General features: G+C 37.5%; 1 protein-coding gene across 3 annotated transcripts; it reads right to left on the reverse strand.

Moving 5' to 3' along the window:
* Nucleotides 1-2,218: 2,218 nt before the first annotated feature.
* plat (plasminogen activator, tissue) lies at nt 2,219-20,417 on the reverse strand. Of its 3 annotated transcripts, XM_008418139.2 has the most exons (16): nt 20,314-20,400; nt 15,544-15,729; nt 13,488-13,582; nt 12,113-12,236; nt 11,226-11,360; nt 10,454-10,564; nt 8,012-8,186; nt 7,206-7,297; nt 6,935-7,109; nt 6,760-6,845; nt 5,690-5,755; nt 5,407-5,611; nt 5,166-5,302; nt 4,774-4,914; nt 4,541-4,689; nt 2,219-3,358 (listed from the first exon to the last, which is right to left on the reverse strand). In XM_008418139.2, exons 3-16 carry the CDS (start codon nt 13,548-13,550, stop codon nt 3,191-3,193), a joined length of 1,827 nt encoding a protein of 608 aa, XP_008416361.1. In that variant the 5' UTR covers nt 13,551-13,582; nt 15,544-15,729; nt 20,314-20,400; the 3' UTR covers nt 2,219-3,190. The 3 variants fall into 3 exon arrangements, with proteins under 3 accessions (XP_008416361.1, XP_008416362.1, XP_008416360.1); XM_008418140.2 differs by lacking the exon at nt 15,544-15,729 and having other exon boundaries at nt 12,194-12,236; nt 20,314-20,417; XM_008418138.2 differs by lacking the exon at nt 15,544-15,729 and having other exon boundaries at nt 20,314-20,417.

Raw genomic sequence — 20,417 nt, forward strand, 5'->3', positions numbered from 1 at the left:
GCCAAGAAATGAGAAATAATTTTTATTTTTGTTTCCTTCTGTTGGGCTTCATCATTCATGTCAAATCAAGTTTATTTGTTTAGCACATTTCAGCACAAGACAGTTCAAAGTGCTGCACTATAACATTTGTAATGCAGTAACCAATTATAAAACAAGCAATAAACATTACATTTTGTCAAATGACATCATCGGAATACATCAGATATATTGATCCACTTAGCCTTGATTTAAAGGAACTCTGTGTTTCAACAAGGCAGTCCAAAGAGCTTTACTTCATGAAAACATAAAAACATCAAACACATGCAGTGAAACCAGTAACAGACATTATATTTTGTCAATCATTAAAATCATCAATACACATCAAATATGTCGATCAATGTTTCACTTATTATGGGTCAAACGGCAACTGGGGGTTTTTAGCCTAGATTTAAAGAAACTCAGTCTTTCGGCTGTTTTGTAGTTTTCTGGAAGTTTGTTCTAGATTTGTGGAGCATAGAAGCTGAATGCTGCTTCTCCATGTTCGATTCTGGTTCTGGGGATGCAAAGCAGAACCAGAACCAGCTTGATAGAACAACAGCAGATCTTTAATGTATTGTGGTGCTAAAACCGTTCATTTATTTATAAACTAACTTCCTTTGAGCTACAGGGAATCAGTGTAGGAACTACAGGGCTGATCAGGATAACATTTTATGTAATCTAATCCTAATCTGTCTCCCAAGAAGAACATCCAAAAGTTCATCTGCTTGTTTGTCACTCACTCAACTTTTCCATGAGAAGTGGCAGAGACTGGCAGACTTTTCAAGTTTACAAATATGCATTTTACTGTAAAACATTTGTAACTAATTGTCCAGTAATGATAACTGCAAGTATGACTCAGAAGACTCAATCACACATAACGGGAAGGAGACAAAAACATATTGAATGAATAGATGACGGTTGAGAAAAATTTACATGATTCAGGAATAAATATGTGCAATGTTCCAATTAATTTGATGGAAATGAATGAGACACTGAATGAAGGAGTTGTGACAAAAGAATAAAGCTGAAACTAAGCAAGGCGATAAATACAACAGTTAGGGCAATTCAATGATTAAATTGATGTAGAGAAAAAACAATAATGAGCTGAAAAGAAATAATAAAACAAATGAGTAAGCAGAGAAAGAGGAATGTGGGACAACCAGGAAACAAGAATGTGTGTCAAACATAACAAAAACCAGAGCCAGAAATTACAGAGTAGAATCAGGAATTTATGATTCATAGTAAACAAGATGACAAGATTTAAGTCTCAAAACCTGATGTGAAGAACATTTTTTTTTAAATTATATAAAAGACTTTTCTTCTGTTGTCCCCAACCAATCAAAAAGCAGAAATTTAATTAAATTCAGTGCTGAACAAGTAAAATATTCTTATTTTCAGCAGCCAGCAGGGGGCGACATTTATCCTTTGATTGCGCACGAAGAAAATCAGTCGAAAACTTGATCGGGGGTAACTAATATGTAAATTTCATTTCCTAACTCTGATGTTAGTGTGTTCCTCTTTCTAACATGAGCATGTGGCCCTCATAAACACCGCCACCAACTTTTACACGGAGATCATTACCACAGCTTAACATCTAAGTCTGATGTCAAAAACAGCAGAGTCCTGAAAAGTATGAGTTGTTTCTGCAGTCCCTCTTTATTTTTTCTTCTTCGTTTCTCATCCTAACAACAATCTGAGCTCTGTAAAAATGTCTTCTTGTTAGACAAAACGCAGAAACTAACCAAACGTAAACAACGCTCTGCGCCATCGTTGCAGTTTTTGTTCGCTTTGCGTCTTCGGACAACAGAAAGCACTCTACCTGCTGTGTGACTTAACCGACCTCCAGCCTAGAGCTATAATAAGATGTGCATTACCTCTATAGCACATCTCTATAGTTGTTGCTACTGTTTAGCAAATTTCTGGAATATTTCTGGCTGAATAACTAACCATTCATGAGATAATGTAGTTTTAAAGTGGCTGATTTCATTGTCTGCACATTTCATCAAGTCTAAGGATTTCCTTCCAAACTAGTCTTAAATTGTTTGGGGGTTTTTTTCCCTATATAAACATCCGGTTATGTTCAAGTTTCACTTGTCTCAAAATTAATTTAGCTTACAAGTTACATAAAATATAAAAATGCATTATAAAGTCAAACTTGTTTCAAATTCTTGTTTTGTAAAACCACTGAACCATTTTTTTTTCTCAAAATATTTTATTAAAACAGAAATGTTTTGACATACAATATTATAATGACAAGAACAATAAATTACTGATAACATGATACTCAAAGGATGTATATAAACATAAACATTTCTTCAAAAACTGTACATAAATATTAATTTAGCGCATGTGAAACTCACAATCGCAGAACAAAGAAAGTTTGAACAGTTCAGCTTTGCAAATCAGTATGCATTATATGGTACAAAATATTCATATAAAACTAATAATAATAAAATATGCTTGCTGGGATCAACCCAGCCGTCTTTTGTAATAAAAAAGAGACCGAGAACGATTTCCGCTCTGATGATGGGATCGAGGATCTCCTGCTTTTTGCCTCTGTGTTGTCATCTGCCGTTAAGAAGCTAAAATCAGAAAAAATCTGCACAAATAAGCAGAATCTGAACCAGCAGATAATTTATGGGGTTTGGTTTCAGGTCTGGGATCCCTCAAGGGCAAACAATATTTTAAGTTTTCCTATAAATGCCGTCATAAAATAAATCCTCTTTGAGAGAAGCCATGAGTAACTAATAAAAGTGCTTCAGATCTGTCAGCAGTTCCTAATTTATTCCAGTAAAGCTACAATAAAGTAAAGAGAAGCTTATAAACTTCCTTCTTATTGTTCTTAGATTCACCGAGTAGGCAGGGAAGAAACTTCGTCATCAGGAAACAACAGAAAACGTCAGGATTATTAAACAACGGCCCCCCCAAGAAAGAGGACAAAACACTTTTTAGACAATCCGATCGTAACAGAGAAGACTAGAAACATTGAGGATATAGAGCTACGCTAAACTCCACAAAACCCTCTGGTGTGTTTCCGTCCTGCTGACTTCAAACCTCCATCCGTTCTCAAAACAGAGCGCCGTGGATTCCTCCGTCTATCATCGAGATAAACCGCTCGTCCACTGAGTTTATGAGTCGTTTAACGAGACATTTGTTTACAGTTTCTCCAACTTTAGACCGGGTTTGCTTTAACTTTGCTGTTGATCCAGTCGACGTAATGGGTGACGCGTGTGTAGACCCCGGGCTTATCCTTTTGTCCGCACCCGTCGCCCCAGCTGATCACGCCCATCAGAGTCATCCGGCCCTTAGTTCGGCACACCAGAGGGCCGCCAGAGTCTCCCTGTGGGGGAAAAAGTGGAAAAATCCAAATGAATAAATTTAACTTCTTTGATTTAATTACATAAATAAACACACGGTGGTTTATAGTTGTGAATCAGAAGGGTAATGACATTTTTAAACAACTTTTACAAACAAAAATCTAAACTATTTTATAGTCAGTCCACATTACTCAGATACACTTAAAACAATCCAAGCATATTCATGTGTTATAATGGGCTAGTCAAAGTAAATTCAATTAAGAATTTCTGACGAGACTTAAAAATGGCTTTCCAACTTTTTAGTTTTTACATTTCTAGAGATGGGGAAAAAATTTTGTCTAGTTGTTCAAAAAGTCCATTAGATTACACTTTTTAGATTTTGGATCTAGAACTTCAACGTCATTGTTACATAAGAAACCAATCAGAAGCCAGAATAATTCAAATTCATTGGTTTAAACCACGTCAAACTCAAGGCCCGCGGGCCACTTCTGGCCCGCCATAAAGTTTTATGTGGCCCACAGGGACAGAAAAATAGAACCTTGAAAATAACCGCTGTATGCTTTCAATAATACTTTATTTTTCTTCTCTACATTGATTAGCAGCTCAGATTAGAGACCAGATTGGGGCCACAGAAAAAAAATCAGAATTGTTATTTTTATTTTTTTGCAGTTTTGACTTTTTTGTTCAGAATTTTGACTTATTTTTTCCAGAATTTACCAGAATTATTCTGACTTTAATCTTCTAATATCAAAAGTCAAAATTCTGAGAAAAAAGTCAGAATTGTTACCATTTTTCTCAGAATTTTGGCTTTTGATCTCAGAAGATTAAAGCCAGAAATCTTCTTTTTTTTTCAGTGGCATATTCTCCTGTAGTTTTCATATGCCGACTTAGATCAATGTGAAATGATGTTCAGTATTAATTAACTTTCAGGAGAAGTACACATTTAGTGCAGAGATGACTATTTATTCAAATTTCAGAGGTTTATTAATGGATTTTATCAACACGTTTCACAACAACCGGCCCTTTGAGGACATTCACAATCTTGATGTGGCCCAAAATGAAAATGAGTTTGACTCAGCTGGCTTTAACCCAAAAATCTATCGTGTCCTTTCCAGTGGCCAAGCGGTCTGAAATGTGATGCACTGAACTGTAAAAAACTTCAGGGGTCATAATTTGTTTGAGAGACTGAACTGAGCCGTTCTGACCTTGCAGGCATCGTCGAGCCCTCGGGTGTCGCCTGCACACAGCATGTTGGAGGTGATGGTCCGTCCAGACAAGATCTCTGGAACGCAGCGCTCTTTGGGCCACAGCCGCACGTGTCCACGTTTGACACGCTCTGAGTACTCATCAGAAACTGAAAGATTCAAATACAAGCACCTGGAATTACGCAACAATCCTATATGAATATTTACACAAAGCTAATAGTGCGTTTTCTTACATTCTGAGTTTTTTCCGTAGCCTGAGATCTCGCACTCAGTCCAGTCGGGCAGCACCAGACCGCGTTCAGGCAGACAAACTGGATGAACCTCTGGAGAGTCCACAGCACATAAGCCGATGTCCGTCTGAAGCTTCAAAATAGCTGCCAGAGGAAAGTGACCAGAGGAAAGTCAGGCTAACGTTCAGGGAAGATGTGGGATGTTTAAAAGTTTTACAAGCCTTCACAGCCCACTTAAAGCTTTCCATATCATCATCACTGAGGAAAAACACTTCAGTTTGAGTCTCCTATTCTGCTTTTATTGTTAACTTTACAGCTTGGTGAAACTCTGTACCCTTCAACTGTTGCTGTGAACAAATCTTGAAAAAGCTAGTGTATAGTTAAAGTCTACTCACCAATGTCGTTGTCAAATGTTTCATTGTTAAACTTCTCATGGATCCAGTACTTCTCAACTTTAAAAATCTGCTCACTGCTGGAGTTCTGCTTCCGAAAAGTTCTTCCCAAAATAACTTCCAGCTTGTCAGCTCTGTCACTGAAAAACAATGGTAACCTTCTGACATGCTGCAGAAAAAAATATTTTTTTTGTGTTGTTTTTTTTATCAGCATGTGTGCAAACAGGTGAACTGGAGGACATACTTGATTTCGAAGCAATGTGCTGCAGACAGAACCCAGCAGGAGTCGATGAGGATTCCTCCGCAGCGGTAGAAGTGTCTCCTGTGGCGGGCCTGGTATACGTTGATGACGGCCTGCCACGGCTGCTCCGTGATGTCGCTGTATCTGCCTCCGACCATGCGGAAAGCTGGGTGATTCAAGGTGTTGTCCAGGCGCTGGCCGCAGGTTGCTGCAGAGAGTCAGCATGAAGTTTAAATAAAAATAGCACTAAATCCACTGAGGATTCATTTAAGTTGTCTTAAAGTACCTCCATTGTTGTTATTGGTGGTGGGAGCACGTATGCCAGGAGTGGTGATGACGGATGGATGTGTCACTACAATACAGAAAAAAAAAAAAAAAAACATACTTAGTAGAGGTGTAAAAAGCCTTAAAATTAATTTCTCTTCTATTGCAGGAAAATAACATTCAGAAGAATCCATGCTTTGCTCCAAGTCCAACACTTTGATAATATAAATATTACTGAAACATTTTTAAAGGTGGCATATTATGCTTCCTTCAACAGATTAGGAAAACACGTTCATTGCATTTTTGCACAAAACCATTCCTAGATAATGAGATTTTAGTTTGCTCAGTTCCATTTACATTCGCACGTAAAAATGGCTGCAAACACATGGGCATATAATTGTACATCTAATTATATGCCCTGGGTACAATTATATGTGTACATCCAATAATACACATATAACTGTACATCTTTGAAAAGCAGAAGTGGAGCCTCCTGCACAACCAAGAAGGATGTAGTAAGTGGTTTCTAGGTGAAAAGTCTACAGCAAAGCACTTGTCTTTTTGAGCAGCTATTTTACAGCGCATACAATGGTAAAACCAGCTGACCAAATGTGTTGGAGCTTTGCTGGGATTGGTAGGTGATTGGGGCATTACCTGCTGATTTATGACATCTGTTTGCTATTTTCTCCACTGTTTTTCCCATGAGAACTTCAATACAAGTATATATGGTTAAAAACTGCTGCGTACAGTTTTAGTGATACAAATTACACTTTTTTAAAGTAATTTATATTCAAATGGGAATGTTTTTCAAGAACGATATTCATGTTTGTGGTGCTATGAATGCTGTGTCATGCAGTCACAGCCATACAGCTACCTACAAAATAAGTCAGAAATAGTTTTTTAAAATCATAATCTTTACTGTTATTATAATAGTACCACAAAATATTGCAATAAAATTCTAAGACCACATCGCCCACCCCTAGTTTCTCTACACAATGTTTCTTCCCTCGTTACTAAACATTTTCACCAGGAGACTAGCGGTGCTGTTGTCAATTAAATCTTAAATGAAAGAGAGTCATGAAATTTACTCACAGCACTTAGGAATGTCACAAAGCTCCCAGTTCAGCTGCATGTTTTTGTAGGTGTGACACCAAGGAGCCGCATCATTATCTGGGTTCCTGTTAAAAAAACAAGGAAAAAAAAACAGAGTTACAATCATCTCTCCACACATCACAGGGTAAAAACAAAACTAAGGCGTGATTTTTACCTGCAGAAATTGTGGTTGCTGAGCCCCAGGTCCAAGGCGTTCGATCTCCAGGCATTGTTCACCTTACGTCTGATAGCAGGAGAGTCCCACGGCAGACACTTGGAGCCGCTCTTCGTGACAGAAGCCGTGCCTCTATAAGTCTGACCCAAGCCAACCACGCACTCTCTGTTCTTATCTGCTCAAACACACACAAGAAATGTGTTACTGGCAAGTTTCCTACATTTTGTTTTTATCATTTTGGTGTGTTTTTTTGTTGTTGTTGTTGCTTTACCTGCAGGACATTTGGGCACAGAGCAGAACTCCCAGGCTACCTGTGTGCCTTTATAGACGTAACACCATGGTGAGCTGTCGTGGTCAGGATTCCTGAGGTAAAAAATTGATAATTTTAAGGGTTTAAACAACTCATAGTTATAGAAAACATTATTTTTTATGGATTTTTATCAAATATCAATGTTTGATGGCTTTGCAGCAGAATTGTTGCCAGTTGTTTGTGAGCTACTTCACATTTAATAACTTCTGCTCAACCCAAATGTGTTATGCTCTTGTGAAAAAGTCCTGGTTTCCTATTTTGTTGCATGTTTTTCATGCTTAAGTATTTCTGAAGGTCAGACCAAGTTAAATATTAGTCAAAGAAAGCAGAAGCAGAAGTTATATTATATATATATATATATATATATATATATGCATACATATAAATCTGAAAATGTCTGAACAAAAAAAAACAGTAACTACAAGTCCCTCTCCCAAATAAAGAGTTTAAAACCAACGTTTACAAAGAATTAGTCCAATCCTTAACCTAAGTCAAACAAATTACAAGTTACCAAACTCTGCTGCTTAATAGTTCAACTCGAAATTCAAATAGTGACTATGAGTTGCTTTTTTATGCAAAAAGTGTAATTACTTTTATTTATTTACTTTTTGAGAAATAATTTCCTTTCTGATATCAATTCAATCAAATTATTAAAATCAAACACAGGGAAAATGGCTCGTTTTCTGCTGATTTATACAATTGGATTTATGGAACTGCAAGAAACTTTGCACTTGTCATTTTCAGCAACTGTTCTGGTTGTGGTTTACCTGCAGAAGTTGTGATTGCCCAACCCAAGGCTGTTGGCGTCTAATTTTTGAGCTGTGAACCTTCTTCCTCTGAGAGAAGTTGAATTCCAGTTGATGCACGCAGCTCCGGTCTGACTGATGCTCCAGGTCCCGCGGTATCCTTCGCCCTGACCCACTGCACATTTCTCATTGGTGTCTGACGGACAAAGAAATACAGTCACTAAAATTCATTTGACAGAGTTTAGATTAGCAGTGACCCCGCAATTGAGTTCCTACTCTACTCCGCTCGCAGTCAATGCTCCGTCTGATAGCAAAAAACGTCAACATGCTAAATTTCGAACGGCGCACTGCGCATGTGCTGCGGCCATATTAGTTTTAGCTCAGTCTGGGTTTTTCCCGATTACTTTGATTCCTTTAGGTACAATTCAAACGCGCCAACCAATCAGCGAACAGAAAGAGAAGTTGTGAACAATGACGACAATTTTCTGCCTGTAGTTTTAGCAATGACAGCAGAGGAAGTAAACGAAACCACTGAATTAACATTAACAACCATCTCGTTCAGCTTGGCCCTTCTCTCTTAAGCAGTGGAGGATGATTGTTTACAATGCGGGCAATTTCCGGTAAGCTCCATTGCGTCGAACTGGCGTGTTACATACGTCACGGCTAAACGTTAGCGATATGGTAAATTTAAAAACTTCAACACCATAAAGCTCTTTAAAGCTCTAAACACAGCTGAAACATGTCTCTGACTTGTATTTTTTACATTGCTATACAGTTCTGTGAACAGCAATTTTGTCCACATGTCCACAATAATTTCTCAATAACAGAGAGCCCAACCAGTTGGTGTAAAGCAAATAGCGTTGGAAAAGGGGGCTGGATTTTTCCAGGCTAAATTTGCAGAATCTATTTGGAATATTTTATTGTGGTTCTGTAGATCCTTAAAACAAATTATGAAGTAAAGTTTAGTTCTTGTATATCGTATAAATCCATATCATGCTTTACAATAGCATTAATATCATAGTTTCCATATTAGTGGTTTTTAAAGCAGTGACCACACACAAAATATGGCCACATTAACTGGCTGCACTTTTGCTAAAAAGCTGTTGGCCGGCCTTTGGATAATTATCCAAGGGTGGGGTGTCCCTAAAACCACTGAAACAAAAACATTCAAGTCCCAGAATGTCTTTCCATGGTTTATGATCCATCTTTTTTCTTCTCTTCAAACCACAGCTCTATGACAGCAGCTGTGGAGTCACCCAGCCAGACTGTGACCTTATCAAGAGTCAAGAGTCAGAAACACGTCTTAATGAACGCTGCCTTCAAGATTCAGGGTATCTTTAATATCCCCAATGGGGCAATTTATACTACAGCCAGCAGAATAAGCATACACCAACAATAAATACAGTAAATAAGATTTAAGAAGAAAAAAAAAACATCACAACACTCAACTCAAGTATTTAAAAGGCTATTAAAAGCAGAAGAAAATGAGTTCTTAAATCTGTTGGCCTGCAGCTTTTTAAAGCAAATCTGCCTCCTGATGGTAAAAGAGAGAATTAAACAAGGGTTTGGTGCAGCTAAAATTGCCTGAGCTTTCTTGGGGGATCTGCTTCGTGGAGGGTAGAGATGTTGCTTAGGAAGGCATGGGTAATTTTGCACTGGCATTGAAGCATTGAATGTGGTTTTTGTTTTATACCAGCAAATAAAAGAACAAGTAAGAACAGATTCAATAAAATAGTTATAAAACATTCCCATAAAACTACTATCCATGTTAAAATGTCTAATTTATTTACAATAAAAGTGTCTATGTTGGTGAGCTTGTTTGTCAAAACAAAGCCTATTGTCAGTTGTGGTCCCAATATATTTGTATTCTTCCAAAAATTTAACTGCTTGATCATAGATGTACAAAGGGGAGACGACATTTTTATTTTTCCTAAAATCAATCATCTCTTTGGTTCTTCTTATATTTATGTCTAAAGTAGGTCAACAGTTTATGTACGTGCTTTTGTATTTAAAAATATTGACACCCCGCATTATGGTGGTGGCAGTATGATGATGTGGGGAGGCTTGATGGATGGAGCAATCCTGGAATAAAACCTGTCAGAGACTGCAAAAGTCTTGAGACTGAGGCAGATGTTCACCTTCCAGCAGAAAAATTACCCTGAATATTTTCAGATCTACAATGGATTCTGGGTCGCAACGGCCTAGTCAAAGTCCAGACATAAAGCCAACTGATAAACCTGAATCATTTWAACAACTTAACATCGATACAACCTCAAGTACATTGAAGTTAGTTGTTGAGATGTAACAAAATGTGAAAAATCTCAATGTCTTTTACAGGTTTTACAGCTTTTCTCTTAATATTTGTGGTTTTGCACGGTCGTTTAGTCACTTTTTTACAATTAAATCTGTAATTTTAAAGGCTCAGAATTATGACCCAGATTAGAGTGAAACATGGATACTTACTGATCTCACACTGAGCTCCGCTGAAGCCGGGGGGACACTGACAGATGTAGTCGGACGAGTAGACGGCCTCCTTGCAGGTTCCCCCGTTGTAGCACTGGGACACGTAGCAGTCTGGAAAAAGAAAAGGCAGACAGAGGTGTTTAGTCAGCCCCACGTCATCTGGCTCTTCAGAGCAGCAGCAKCTTAGACAATTTTAATCTGAGTGATTTGTCATCGCTGGTCACAGAAAATTAAAAAACTGTGGGTTTCAGTAGTATGCAAATGTCTTCGTTTACATGGTTTGACATGGCTCCCTTCCCTGCCAAGGATTTGTAAAAAAAACAAGTTTTAAGTGTTAACCAATGCTGGTTTTGTTTTATATCAAGCCATGTTTGGAAGGGGTTGTATGAGAGATGGAAAATGTGGTTGCAATTTGTCTGAGGGAGGGTTAGGGTTGCTTCGAAGAATCTCTCAATGGGGGTGAAAATGCGTACGAGGGCTGGTCTGGCAGGAGGATTTTCAAATAATCTCAGACTAAACTGAGAGCAGCGGCTCTTCATGTGGATGCAGTGAAATAACAGGGAAGTGGAAACGTGAGCGAGTCGGGCCAACATAAAATAATCAGCTGAGGTCGTAACGGCAAGTTAGAGGTAAAGGCTGAGCTATAATGGAAGGCGGGCAGCTTGGTGAGAGCTGGCAAGCAGACGGGTGATTACGATGCGACAGAGAGAGAGAGAGCAGGGGTCGGGTAAGTCAGATGGTTCTCATTGTGTTTGTGTTAAATCCGACTCACTGATGACAGGCACAACATGACATTGCTCTCTTCCTCTTATCTCGCAATGGCAAAACTCCACGCGCTGTCCTTTCCAGCGCAGCCAAGTGTCGCCAAAGCTACGCACGGCTGACGTTTCACTGTCCACACACAGGACTGAGGACACACATAAAAACAGTGAGAAAGCAGGCAACTCAACAGGACATAAATAAAGCTAACTTTTATTAAAAAAATTTTTTTTTTTTTTACATATTTGTTAAAACTGTCAGCGTAGTATGAGACTGATAATCTGTGAAAAAATCAAGCTCTTCTACCTTCTCCCAGTCTTCCCAGTGCCAACCAATCAGAGCATGGAGGAGGGTCTTAGCGCTCGAATCAAGCTTGTGTACGTGCTGCACTTTCCCCCCCCCTTTCTCTCTAATACGTTACAGCTCCTTCCTGATGGTATCATGAACACTCAGCCACGGAAAAGCAGATAAACTGTTTTCCTTGAATGGTAAGTTGTTTCTCCACCATTAGCACATTTAACAGTGCTTACACGAGCATGTTTGACAGCGCCAAGACCCTCCTCCTGGCTCTGATTGGTTGTTTTAATGCACTGGAAGCAGTGCATTTCTTTAGACAGCAGCAGTAGCTCAGGGAGGAGGTGGAGGAGATCGATCTTTTCACAGATCATCTGTCTCCTCTTACACTGTCGCAACAAGGCGAAACTTTTAACAAATATGTAAAAAACATGTTTATTTTTATATAAGTTACATACTCCAGCTTTAGCATTAGTTTGATTCAAACATGAACAACTAAAAGGAGGATGACTGACAGATAAAGAATTTTAAGACCACAACAACAATGGTGGAGGTGACTGTTAGGATGATGCAGAGGAAGATAAAGAAAAACATGATGAGGCTCACAGGATGTTTCAAAGGAAGGTGAAGGTTTCTTCAACTGAACAATCAAAAGCGTCCGTCTAGCTGGCTGCCGGTTGGGCTCACCTCTGTAAAATCGGGTCCCTCGCTTGCTGCGGAGCAGCGACACCTGCAAACATCAAGGACACGCTAAACATGCTGGAGGTTTATTTAAGCACCGGAAAGAAATGCTGTGTATTTTGGGTAGACTCTGAACTTTATGAGCTAAATTGTTCCACCATTAAAAAAAATAAAAGAATCTATTAATATTTCAAAGTGAATGTTTTTTAAAGCTTCTACAGAAACTCCCCTCTGAAGTCAAAATGAGGGCAAAAAGTAGATCTTCTACAGTCTGTGGAGAATTTTTCTGCAACCTCAACTCCAAGAAAGTTTCTCAAAACTGCTATGATTGAACACAATGACTTGCAGCCCTCATAAACCCATATTTAAATCACAAAATAACACAGAAAACATATTATATGTTTAGGAAATTGCACCGTTTTTAAGGAAGTACTAACAAACATTGTTGGTTTGATGCAGAAATGCAGGGTGGTGCAGTTGGAGGCATGGTTGCATTGCAGAAAGAAGTTTTCCTTTAGCACGGACTGCATGTCCTCTATAAGAGATTTTCAGATTGATGTTACCCCTGAGGTGCATGTAGGCCCAAAAAGGACAAAACTAGATAAATATGTAATAAAATAAGTAAAAATACCACTAAATGTCTTATTAAATAATGTATAGGGATGTACTTTTTAATCATATTTACCAAAGAAATTCATTTAAAAGTATGTAACTATATATTTATTTCTAAATAGATTGATGGAAATAATTATATGTATTTCTAGGGCATTGCCATTCTCTGGTGTTGTTATTTTGAGGCCACAGGTTCAAAAGTTTGGGATCTCCTGACCTTTTTGAAGAATCCAGGTTCTTACCAAGTAAAAATGTTTGCCAAAAATGCAGCGAAAAAACTGTTGGTAGCAAATCCAGCCTTTTTGAGAAATGTGTCCGCCATAAAATATTTTCTTTTTCTTAAAATGGTACATCATGTTTTTCTTCTTACACATTTACAGATTTGATGTTCTCTATGTTTTGTTGTGGCTTTGTGAGATTTGCTTATTTTTTTTCCACACTTTGCAGTGTCCCAACTTGCAGTTTTTAGTTGCTTAAAAAACTTTTTTTTACATTTTATCTTATTAATTCAAAAGCTGAATAAAGTTTCAATATTATTTAATTGGGTTACAGGCCACATTAATAATATTGTTTAAAATATATATCTGCTGATTTTTTTTTTAGCACAGTAGAGTATATTTTACTCTTATAAGTTTCATCGTGCATTGTTTAGAAATAATAGGGTTTATAACCGCCCTGTAATACTTACGTTGTCCGCTAGGCAGCAGCAGAGAGCAGAAAGGAAGAAGATTCCTGGATATAAACTCATCATAACTTTTCCAGGTTTCAGTTTTGTTCACTTTTCTGGAAGACAAACAAGAATTTATCAGAAATTTGCTTTAGATTCACCAAACTTGGATTTTTTTATTAACATATGTGGATGCTGACATCCACATATGAACACTGTTAGGGACTCTGAGAAGACATGCTGCTCTTTAATCCCATGACAGTGCAAAATATTAATGAATATTATAAAATATAACGCATGATGCGCATATCTTGCACCATTTTCACAAACGCAACAATAACATCACTGCTGACGGGAAATGTAAGGATCTGCAGAAATGTTGTTACCAATGAGTTAACTGTCCCCCACACACATTGCTGTATCTTTATCCTTCGTCACCAATATGTCATCAACTGAGACAATCACAGGAAAATGTCAATATTGGTCACCTTCTCCCAGCTGAACTGTTCCTGCATTCAGTTCACTTCCTGCGTCAAACACTGAGCACACCAAAACGGGAGCGGAAGGGCTGTAAACATTTAGTACCAGAAGAAACTCCAAGGTCACTTCCAGTTTTATTCAAGTTCAGAGGAAGCTTTATGAGTCCGTGCAGGACTCGCATATTTCAAGTTTTCAGTCCACCTTGAATTCATTTCCCTCTTTTGTTTACATTCCCTATGAGGACCCCTCCTATGGTTTAATTACATCAGATAGAAAAGACTCATTTGTTTTCCAGAAGGAATAAACAGGAAATGAGTCAGTTGGTTAACAAACCAAAAAAGAAATTCACAAAAAAACGCCACATCAGACGACGCGTGGAAAACCCTGAAGTTATAAAAGGCTGAATGCAATAATGCTTTAACACATTAAAGCAAGGAAACAACTAAGAATAAAGGACAGGACTGGGATAGACCTTCTAACATTTCCATCTTCAGTTAAAAATAAAAAGAAGTGGTTTGAAAAGCATTCACACTGCTTGAACTACTTCACAGATTTCATAGTAACTGCTAATCCAACACGACGTATCTCAGCACAAATATTCTCCATCCAGCCTGACAAAGCTTGACCTAGTTTGCAGAAGAAGGGTGGACAAAACATTCAGTTTCTAGGTGTGCAAATCTGCTTAGAGACAAGCCTCAGAAGACATTCAGGTGTATTGGACTCTTTTTTTGTCCAGTTTCTGGTGCAAATATTTTAGCTTTGTCTTATCGCAAGTGGACTAATCTACAAGTAACTTTTTAACAAAATATCGGAGCTTGTTTTAAGACAATATTAATTGCTTAATGTTGGTTTTAAAAAGAAGTAATAGCAGGTTATTTCACTTATAACAAGACATTTTCTCGTGTTGTAAGTGAAATAATCTGCCATTAGTGGAACCAGTACTTATTAAATCAATACTAAGGAATTATTTATTAAAACAAGCTACTATATCTTGCTGAAAAGTTACCAGTAGTTTTGTATATTACTAAGACTTAGTAATATTTTGTGTTTTTGCACCTCAAAAACATGTTAAAATTACTTCAGAATGGTTCCTTGTGGTCTAAAAACCTTTATTCTGCAAAAACGGAAATGAAAACCGAGTCTGCTGCCCCACATTTGAGTGTGAGTAAACATGAGTCACTACAGTCAAAAATGAGAGGAGGATGCACTAAAACAGAAAACGAGAAAGCTGTGCAAGGCATAAATAAGAAGTGAGACTGATTTCTAAATAAAAACCTTCAATGTTGTTATGAAAATAAGAAAAGGGAACTTCCTCCACAGAGCATGTGCATGGCAGAGATCCAGTAATAACCACCTGAAACCGTGCCAGCCGTCCTCCTCTCTGCCTTGTGCAATCTCCAGTGAGTCACTCTCTGAGCTCATTTAATACATGTGTTGTAAAACGTATGTGAGGTAAAACAGCTACGTTGGCAGGCGCTCTCAAAAAACACGAACAAAGTGCTCAGGAACGTGGAGATAATCCTGAAACTACTGCTCATTTCACCCAGTGTTCAGTAAAGCAAACTCCACATGCACGACATTTAACGCAAAAACTCACCGCAAACTGCACAGCCCCGGGTAGAAACTATACGAGCCCCGACACGAGAGCCTCACTGGCAGCGTGACAAAGACACACCAGCTTCTTTTTTGTTTCCTTTTGTGCATCTGTCCTGACCCATTCAGCCGCCTCTGCAGCCGTGTCAGCTGAAAACATGTGTTTCCTGCTCAAACCGGCGTCAGGGCTCTGAGTTTAAAAAAAAAAACAAAACTGGATAACGAAGCATGCACGCACAAAAACACTCATCAGAACATCAGATATGAACACATGTGCCTCCCACCCTGTCACAGGCCTGACATGCAGGGGCCTGTTTAGGGAACATCAGCGCTGGAGCGGGTCCAAGTTTCTGCAGTTTTACTACATGTAAGAGGGAAGGAAGCTACGCAGACAACCAAGCCTGTCACAATTAGGAATAATTCAATTAATCACATGATCAATTAAAAGTAACTCGATAATAATTGTGCCTGATTCTCTTTTCTTTCTCTATTTCTACTAAAAACTGGATGATAAAAGTCTTCAGTCTGGTGTTTTGATCTCAACTAACCTTGACAATTTTTTTAAGAGATACTTCATAATTCACTTTATTTGTTGTTTTGTTTGTTTATTTGAATATTTAACATGTCTTCCAGTTCCAGTGTCAAATGTTCACTGGGATTTAAAGTTTATTGATCCTTGAAATCAATAAATAATCTCAAAATAACAATATTATTGTTAATCGCAATAACTCCTGCGACAATTTATATTTATATGTTTTTTAGATACAAAATATTATATCTCTAATTATACAATTAGTGATATAATATTTATAACCCAAGTGTGAAATTAGAATAAATTTAAATATGAAATAAATGAAATACACAAACTGAAATAAAAACAAGTATGTACATGGAAATGTGTGAATCTGCAAATCTATAAATGAGTTCAGAGTAAAACTAAAACACATTTTTAACAATGACTAAAAAAATATTCAAATATTCACAACATACAGATTTTTTTTCTAAATTTAGCATTTTTGTGTAATAGACCAAGATAAAATCATCCTAATTTGTAAAATGGAGCAAAAAGTAGGATATACAGTAGCGTGCCAATGGAAATTAGTTTTCAAGTCTTGCAACAGATTCTCGGTTGAGATTAGGTCCAAACTTTGACTAGGCCATTAATGCCTCTGCCTGTTTGTTCAGGGCTGCTGGGAGGCAAAGTTCCAACATATCTGAAGTTATTTAAACCGTCTCACAGGTTCAACTCCAGTGTTGTCCTGTTTTTACCTTAAGTCACATTCTGGTTCACTCTCAACAATCATCTGCTGAGAAGAGAATCCCCACAGCATCACACTGCCATCACCGTGTTTCACTGTGAGGACGGTGATTGTGTAAGTTTTTCCATTTAGCCTTTATAGGACATCTTTATTAGTACCAATTAATAATTACTATGTTCAACTTTGTTGAAATATTTTTTAAAACGTGCACATAACATGCTTATAAACATGCATAAGAAAACGTCTCTTTCCCAGGTTTTTATATACACAACGCTTCAAAATAACTATTTTTGTTTCAAATCTTAATTTAAAAATGTTAACTATAAACTGGAAGGATAATTCAACATTGCAATATGCAGGCTACGTGTGACCTTGGTTTTGTCCAGACTTTTATTGCTGTTTATGTTTTTTAAGAGAAATTTGCCAATAGTTTTAGTTTCCTTGCTCATGTTTTCACTCTGCATTGTTGACCGCAGTACAAGACCGTGCAACGTGCTGCTTCAAACTACACAACCCTCTGCAGCAAAGAGGCTTTTAGGACAAAATAGGTAATGCGATTAATTTGGATTATATAGTATTAACATATTAAGCTATTTAGATTAGTCACATGCGTTAACGACAGCCATAGCTAATATTAAACTCCACATAAATTCACTCTATTTACCAACAAATTATTCAGAATTTTATTTAGGGGCACTATATTAAAGGGTGATGACTACAAATAAACACCACACATTTTCATTGTTGCTTACATTAAAAAAAAACAATTGAACTTGTCTTTACCCTTCAAAAAATTTGCTACTTTGTGTTGGTTTTATAGCATAAGATCCATACTGATCCAAAATGTGCAAAATTTTCAGGATAAATTTGCAAGGCCCTATTACCAAGTAGATGCCTAAATATGTATTCTAGTCATACATAAAAAAAACAAGATAAACATCTGGAACAGAGTATGCAGCTTGGAGAGACTGTGGTTCCTCTTCTTAGTGGGTCAAATAAGAAAAGACAACATGAAAACATCTTTAGAGAAGCTGAGGTCAGACTGTGACTCATAATAGCTGGTTAAAGATGGAGAACTTAAGCACTGCAAACAAATACAACAGACGCTGGCGATAGGTGCCTGCGCTCTGCAGTTATGTCCAAAGCTGGAAGCAGATGCCACCAGGTGCGTGTGACATTTCTGTGTATTTATGGAACTGGTGTTTAGTGCTGACCACCATCTTAGCGATGAGAGCATCAGAGAAGATTTGTAATGATGACGATGTGCTGCAAAAGGCTGCATGTGAAAGATTCCTTTATGACCAAAATGCTAAACTGTGGATGGTTTGGTTGAGAGGAACAGTGTTCAAGATGCCTGCTAAAAACTCAAGCATCTGCACCAAGTTTTTATTTTTATTTATTGTTCCTCTTTCTCTTCCTCCTCATCACAGCACGATAAAGACGTCACACCAGGCTTTGCTTTTCTGAGTCATGTGATTAATGTGTTAACTTATTTTGACATTACTGAAGCCTCTTCCATTTTAAATGCTCCACTTTGCCTTCTGTCTATAAAATCTATAATCTCCTATAATTATTTATCTTGCATATTTTATTCAAACTTACTCGTTTTAAACAATGGCAACCTTACTTTTAATGTACATTTCAACTAATCGACTTTTTGACAAAAAAAATTGGCACATTTTGAAGATATTTCATTTACCACTTTTCATTAAAATATATATAGGCAAATAATTTAATTCCTTTTTAAATAAGAAAACAAACATTTTACCATCTGAACGGAATAACATAGCATTCCTTATACGCTTGACAATTTATAGGAAAGGATTAATTTCCTGTTAAAAATGCTTCTAACATCTGAAAAGATGAACAGAACAGATGTGAGCTGATCTGTCGACTATTTTTAGATTAATCAATTAATAATTGGGCAGCAAAAGGTGCTTATTGTGAATTTTTTTGCAGTGCAAATATCTTAGTAGACATGAAACAAGACAAAATTAACTTACAAGTAACTTTTCAGCGCGATGTATGAGCTTGTTTCAAGTTTTAAAAATCCTTAATATTAATTTTAAAAGTGCTAGTTCCTTTGGTAGATTATTTCACTTATGACAAAACATTTCTTCATGTTATAAGTGAAATAATCTGCCAATGGAACAAGTATTTGTTTAATCAATATTAAGGAATTATCTACTTAAAACTTAAAACAAGCTACTGTCTTGCTGAAAAGTTACTTGTAGATAAGATATTTGCACTAGAAACTAGACAGAAAATAGTAATATTTTGTGTTTTTGCAGAGTATATTTGTAACTACAGCTCAGTTCTTGTGTAACTTTTTCAAATCAGTTGGTTTTCAATTTAAAGAAAATCATGGTAAAACGTTATTTGACATCGTAGTATCCAAAAAATGTTTCAATCAATCTAGACGTAGAGGTTTAACTACATACATTTTAAGGAGAATGTGTTAAAACCTGTGATTTAGGGCACTTATAAAGCTCTATTATTACTTTGCCTGAGGCTTTTCAGGCTTCAACAAAGCAGCTGTGATCTGGCTGCAGAACAACCAGCTGCATTGTTACCTCCCCGCCTCCCTCTGTGCAACAACTCTGGGAACTCTTTATCAGGGAGAAAGACGAAGTGGAAAGCTCAGCGGAGGCAGACGTACAGGTGTTGATATTAGCAAAGAGCGCAAACAGAGGCCACATTGAGTAGTGAGGGAGTTTCAGGGAAAGAAAAGATGAAAGGATGTAAATGCCAGCGGTCAGCAGAAAGACAATGAGTAGTCGTGACTCAGCCCCACTCTGAGGGCTGGAGACACACAGAGGCATTTGTGAGATGAAGAGGCAGAGTTGGAGTCTTTGGCTGAAAATAGAGGTCAAACATGAAGTCAGAAATGTTTTATTTCTTCAGCCCAGCATTGAAACCCCAGTGTGATTCAGCCTCATCTTCTGGTTAAACAGCTGTGGCTTATTTTGAGTCAGAAGCATCAGCATGAGGCGCAAACTTAGCTGAGGATCAGATAATGTACATAAACCAAAGAGTATGTGACCCATGAAGAATGTCTGCCTGAAAGGAGGCGAGTACCGAGGTTAACTCAGATCAAATTGCTCAGAAAAGTGTGAGATCATCAGATTTACCAGCTTTTATGCATCTGAAAATCGCCCAGTTTCTGCTCTTTGCACAACTTATGAACCATTTAAAAAAGGCCAATATCAGAAAACTCTAAAACTGAATTTGAAGATATGAAGAAATTGGCAGAAATTAACACTATTTGCTCTGCATTTATCAGCTGAAAGACATTATTTACATCTCATGTATCTGGTAAACTGTTTTATTTAAAGTGGAACTGCGAGACAATCTAAAGACTCGCTTCAAAATAAAGCAGCAAAGCGTAACGCAGGTGATGAAAACAGAAATATAACTTAACACGTCCTGTTAAACGTTTCAGATCAACAGGCTTGCAGCGGGAGAAGTCATTCTGCATCGCGATGGTAAATCACAAGGAAAAGAAACAACCTTACCAGGTACCGGTTCTTGAAATTAGCGCTGCTTTCAGCAACACTGTTGTCGGAGTCCTTCTGCTTCCCGGGCACCGTCCGGACTTTTTATCGGACCACTGCGGTCC

Source organism: Poecilia reticulata, linkage group LG9 (genome assembly GCF_000633615.1).
Source record: "Poecilia reticulata strain Guanapo linkage group LG9, Guppy_female_1.0+MT, whole genome shotgun sequence".
NCBI lineage: Eukaryota > Metazoa > Chordata > Actinopteri > Cyprinodontiformes > Poeciliidae > Poecilia > Poecilia reticulata.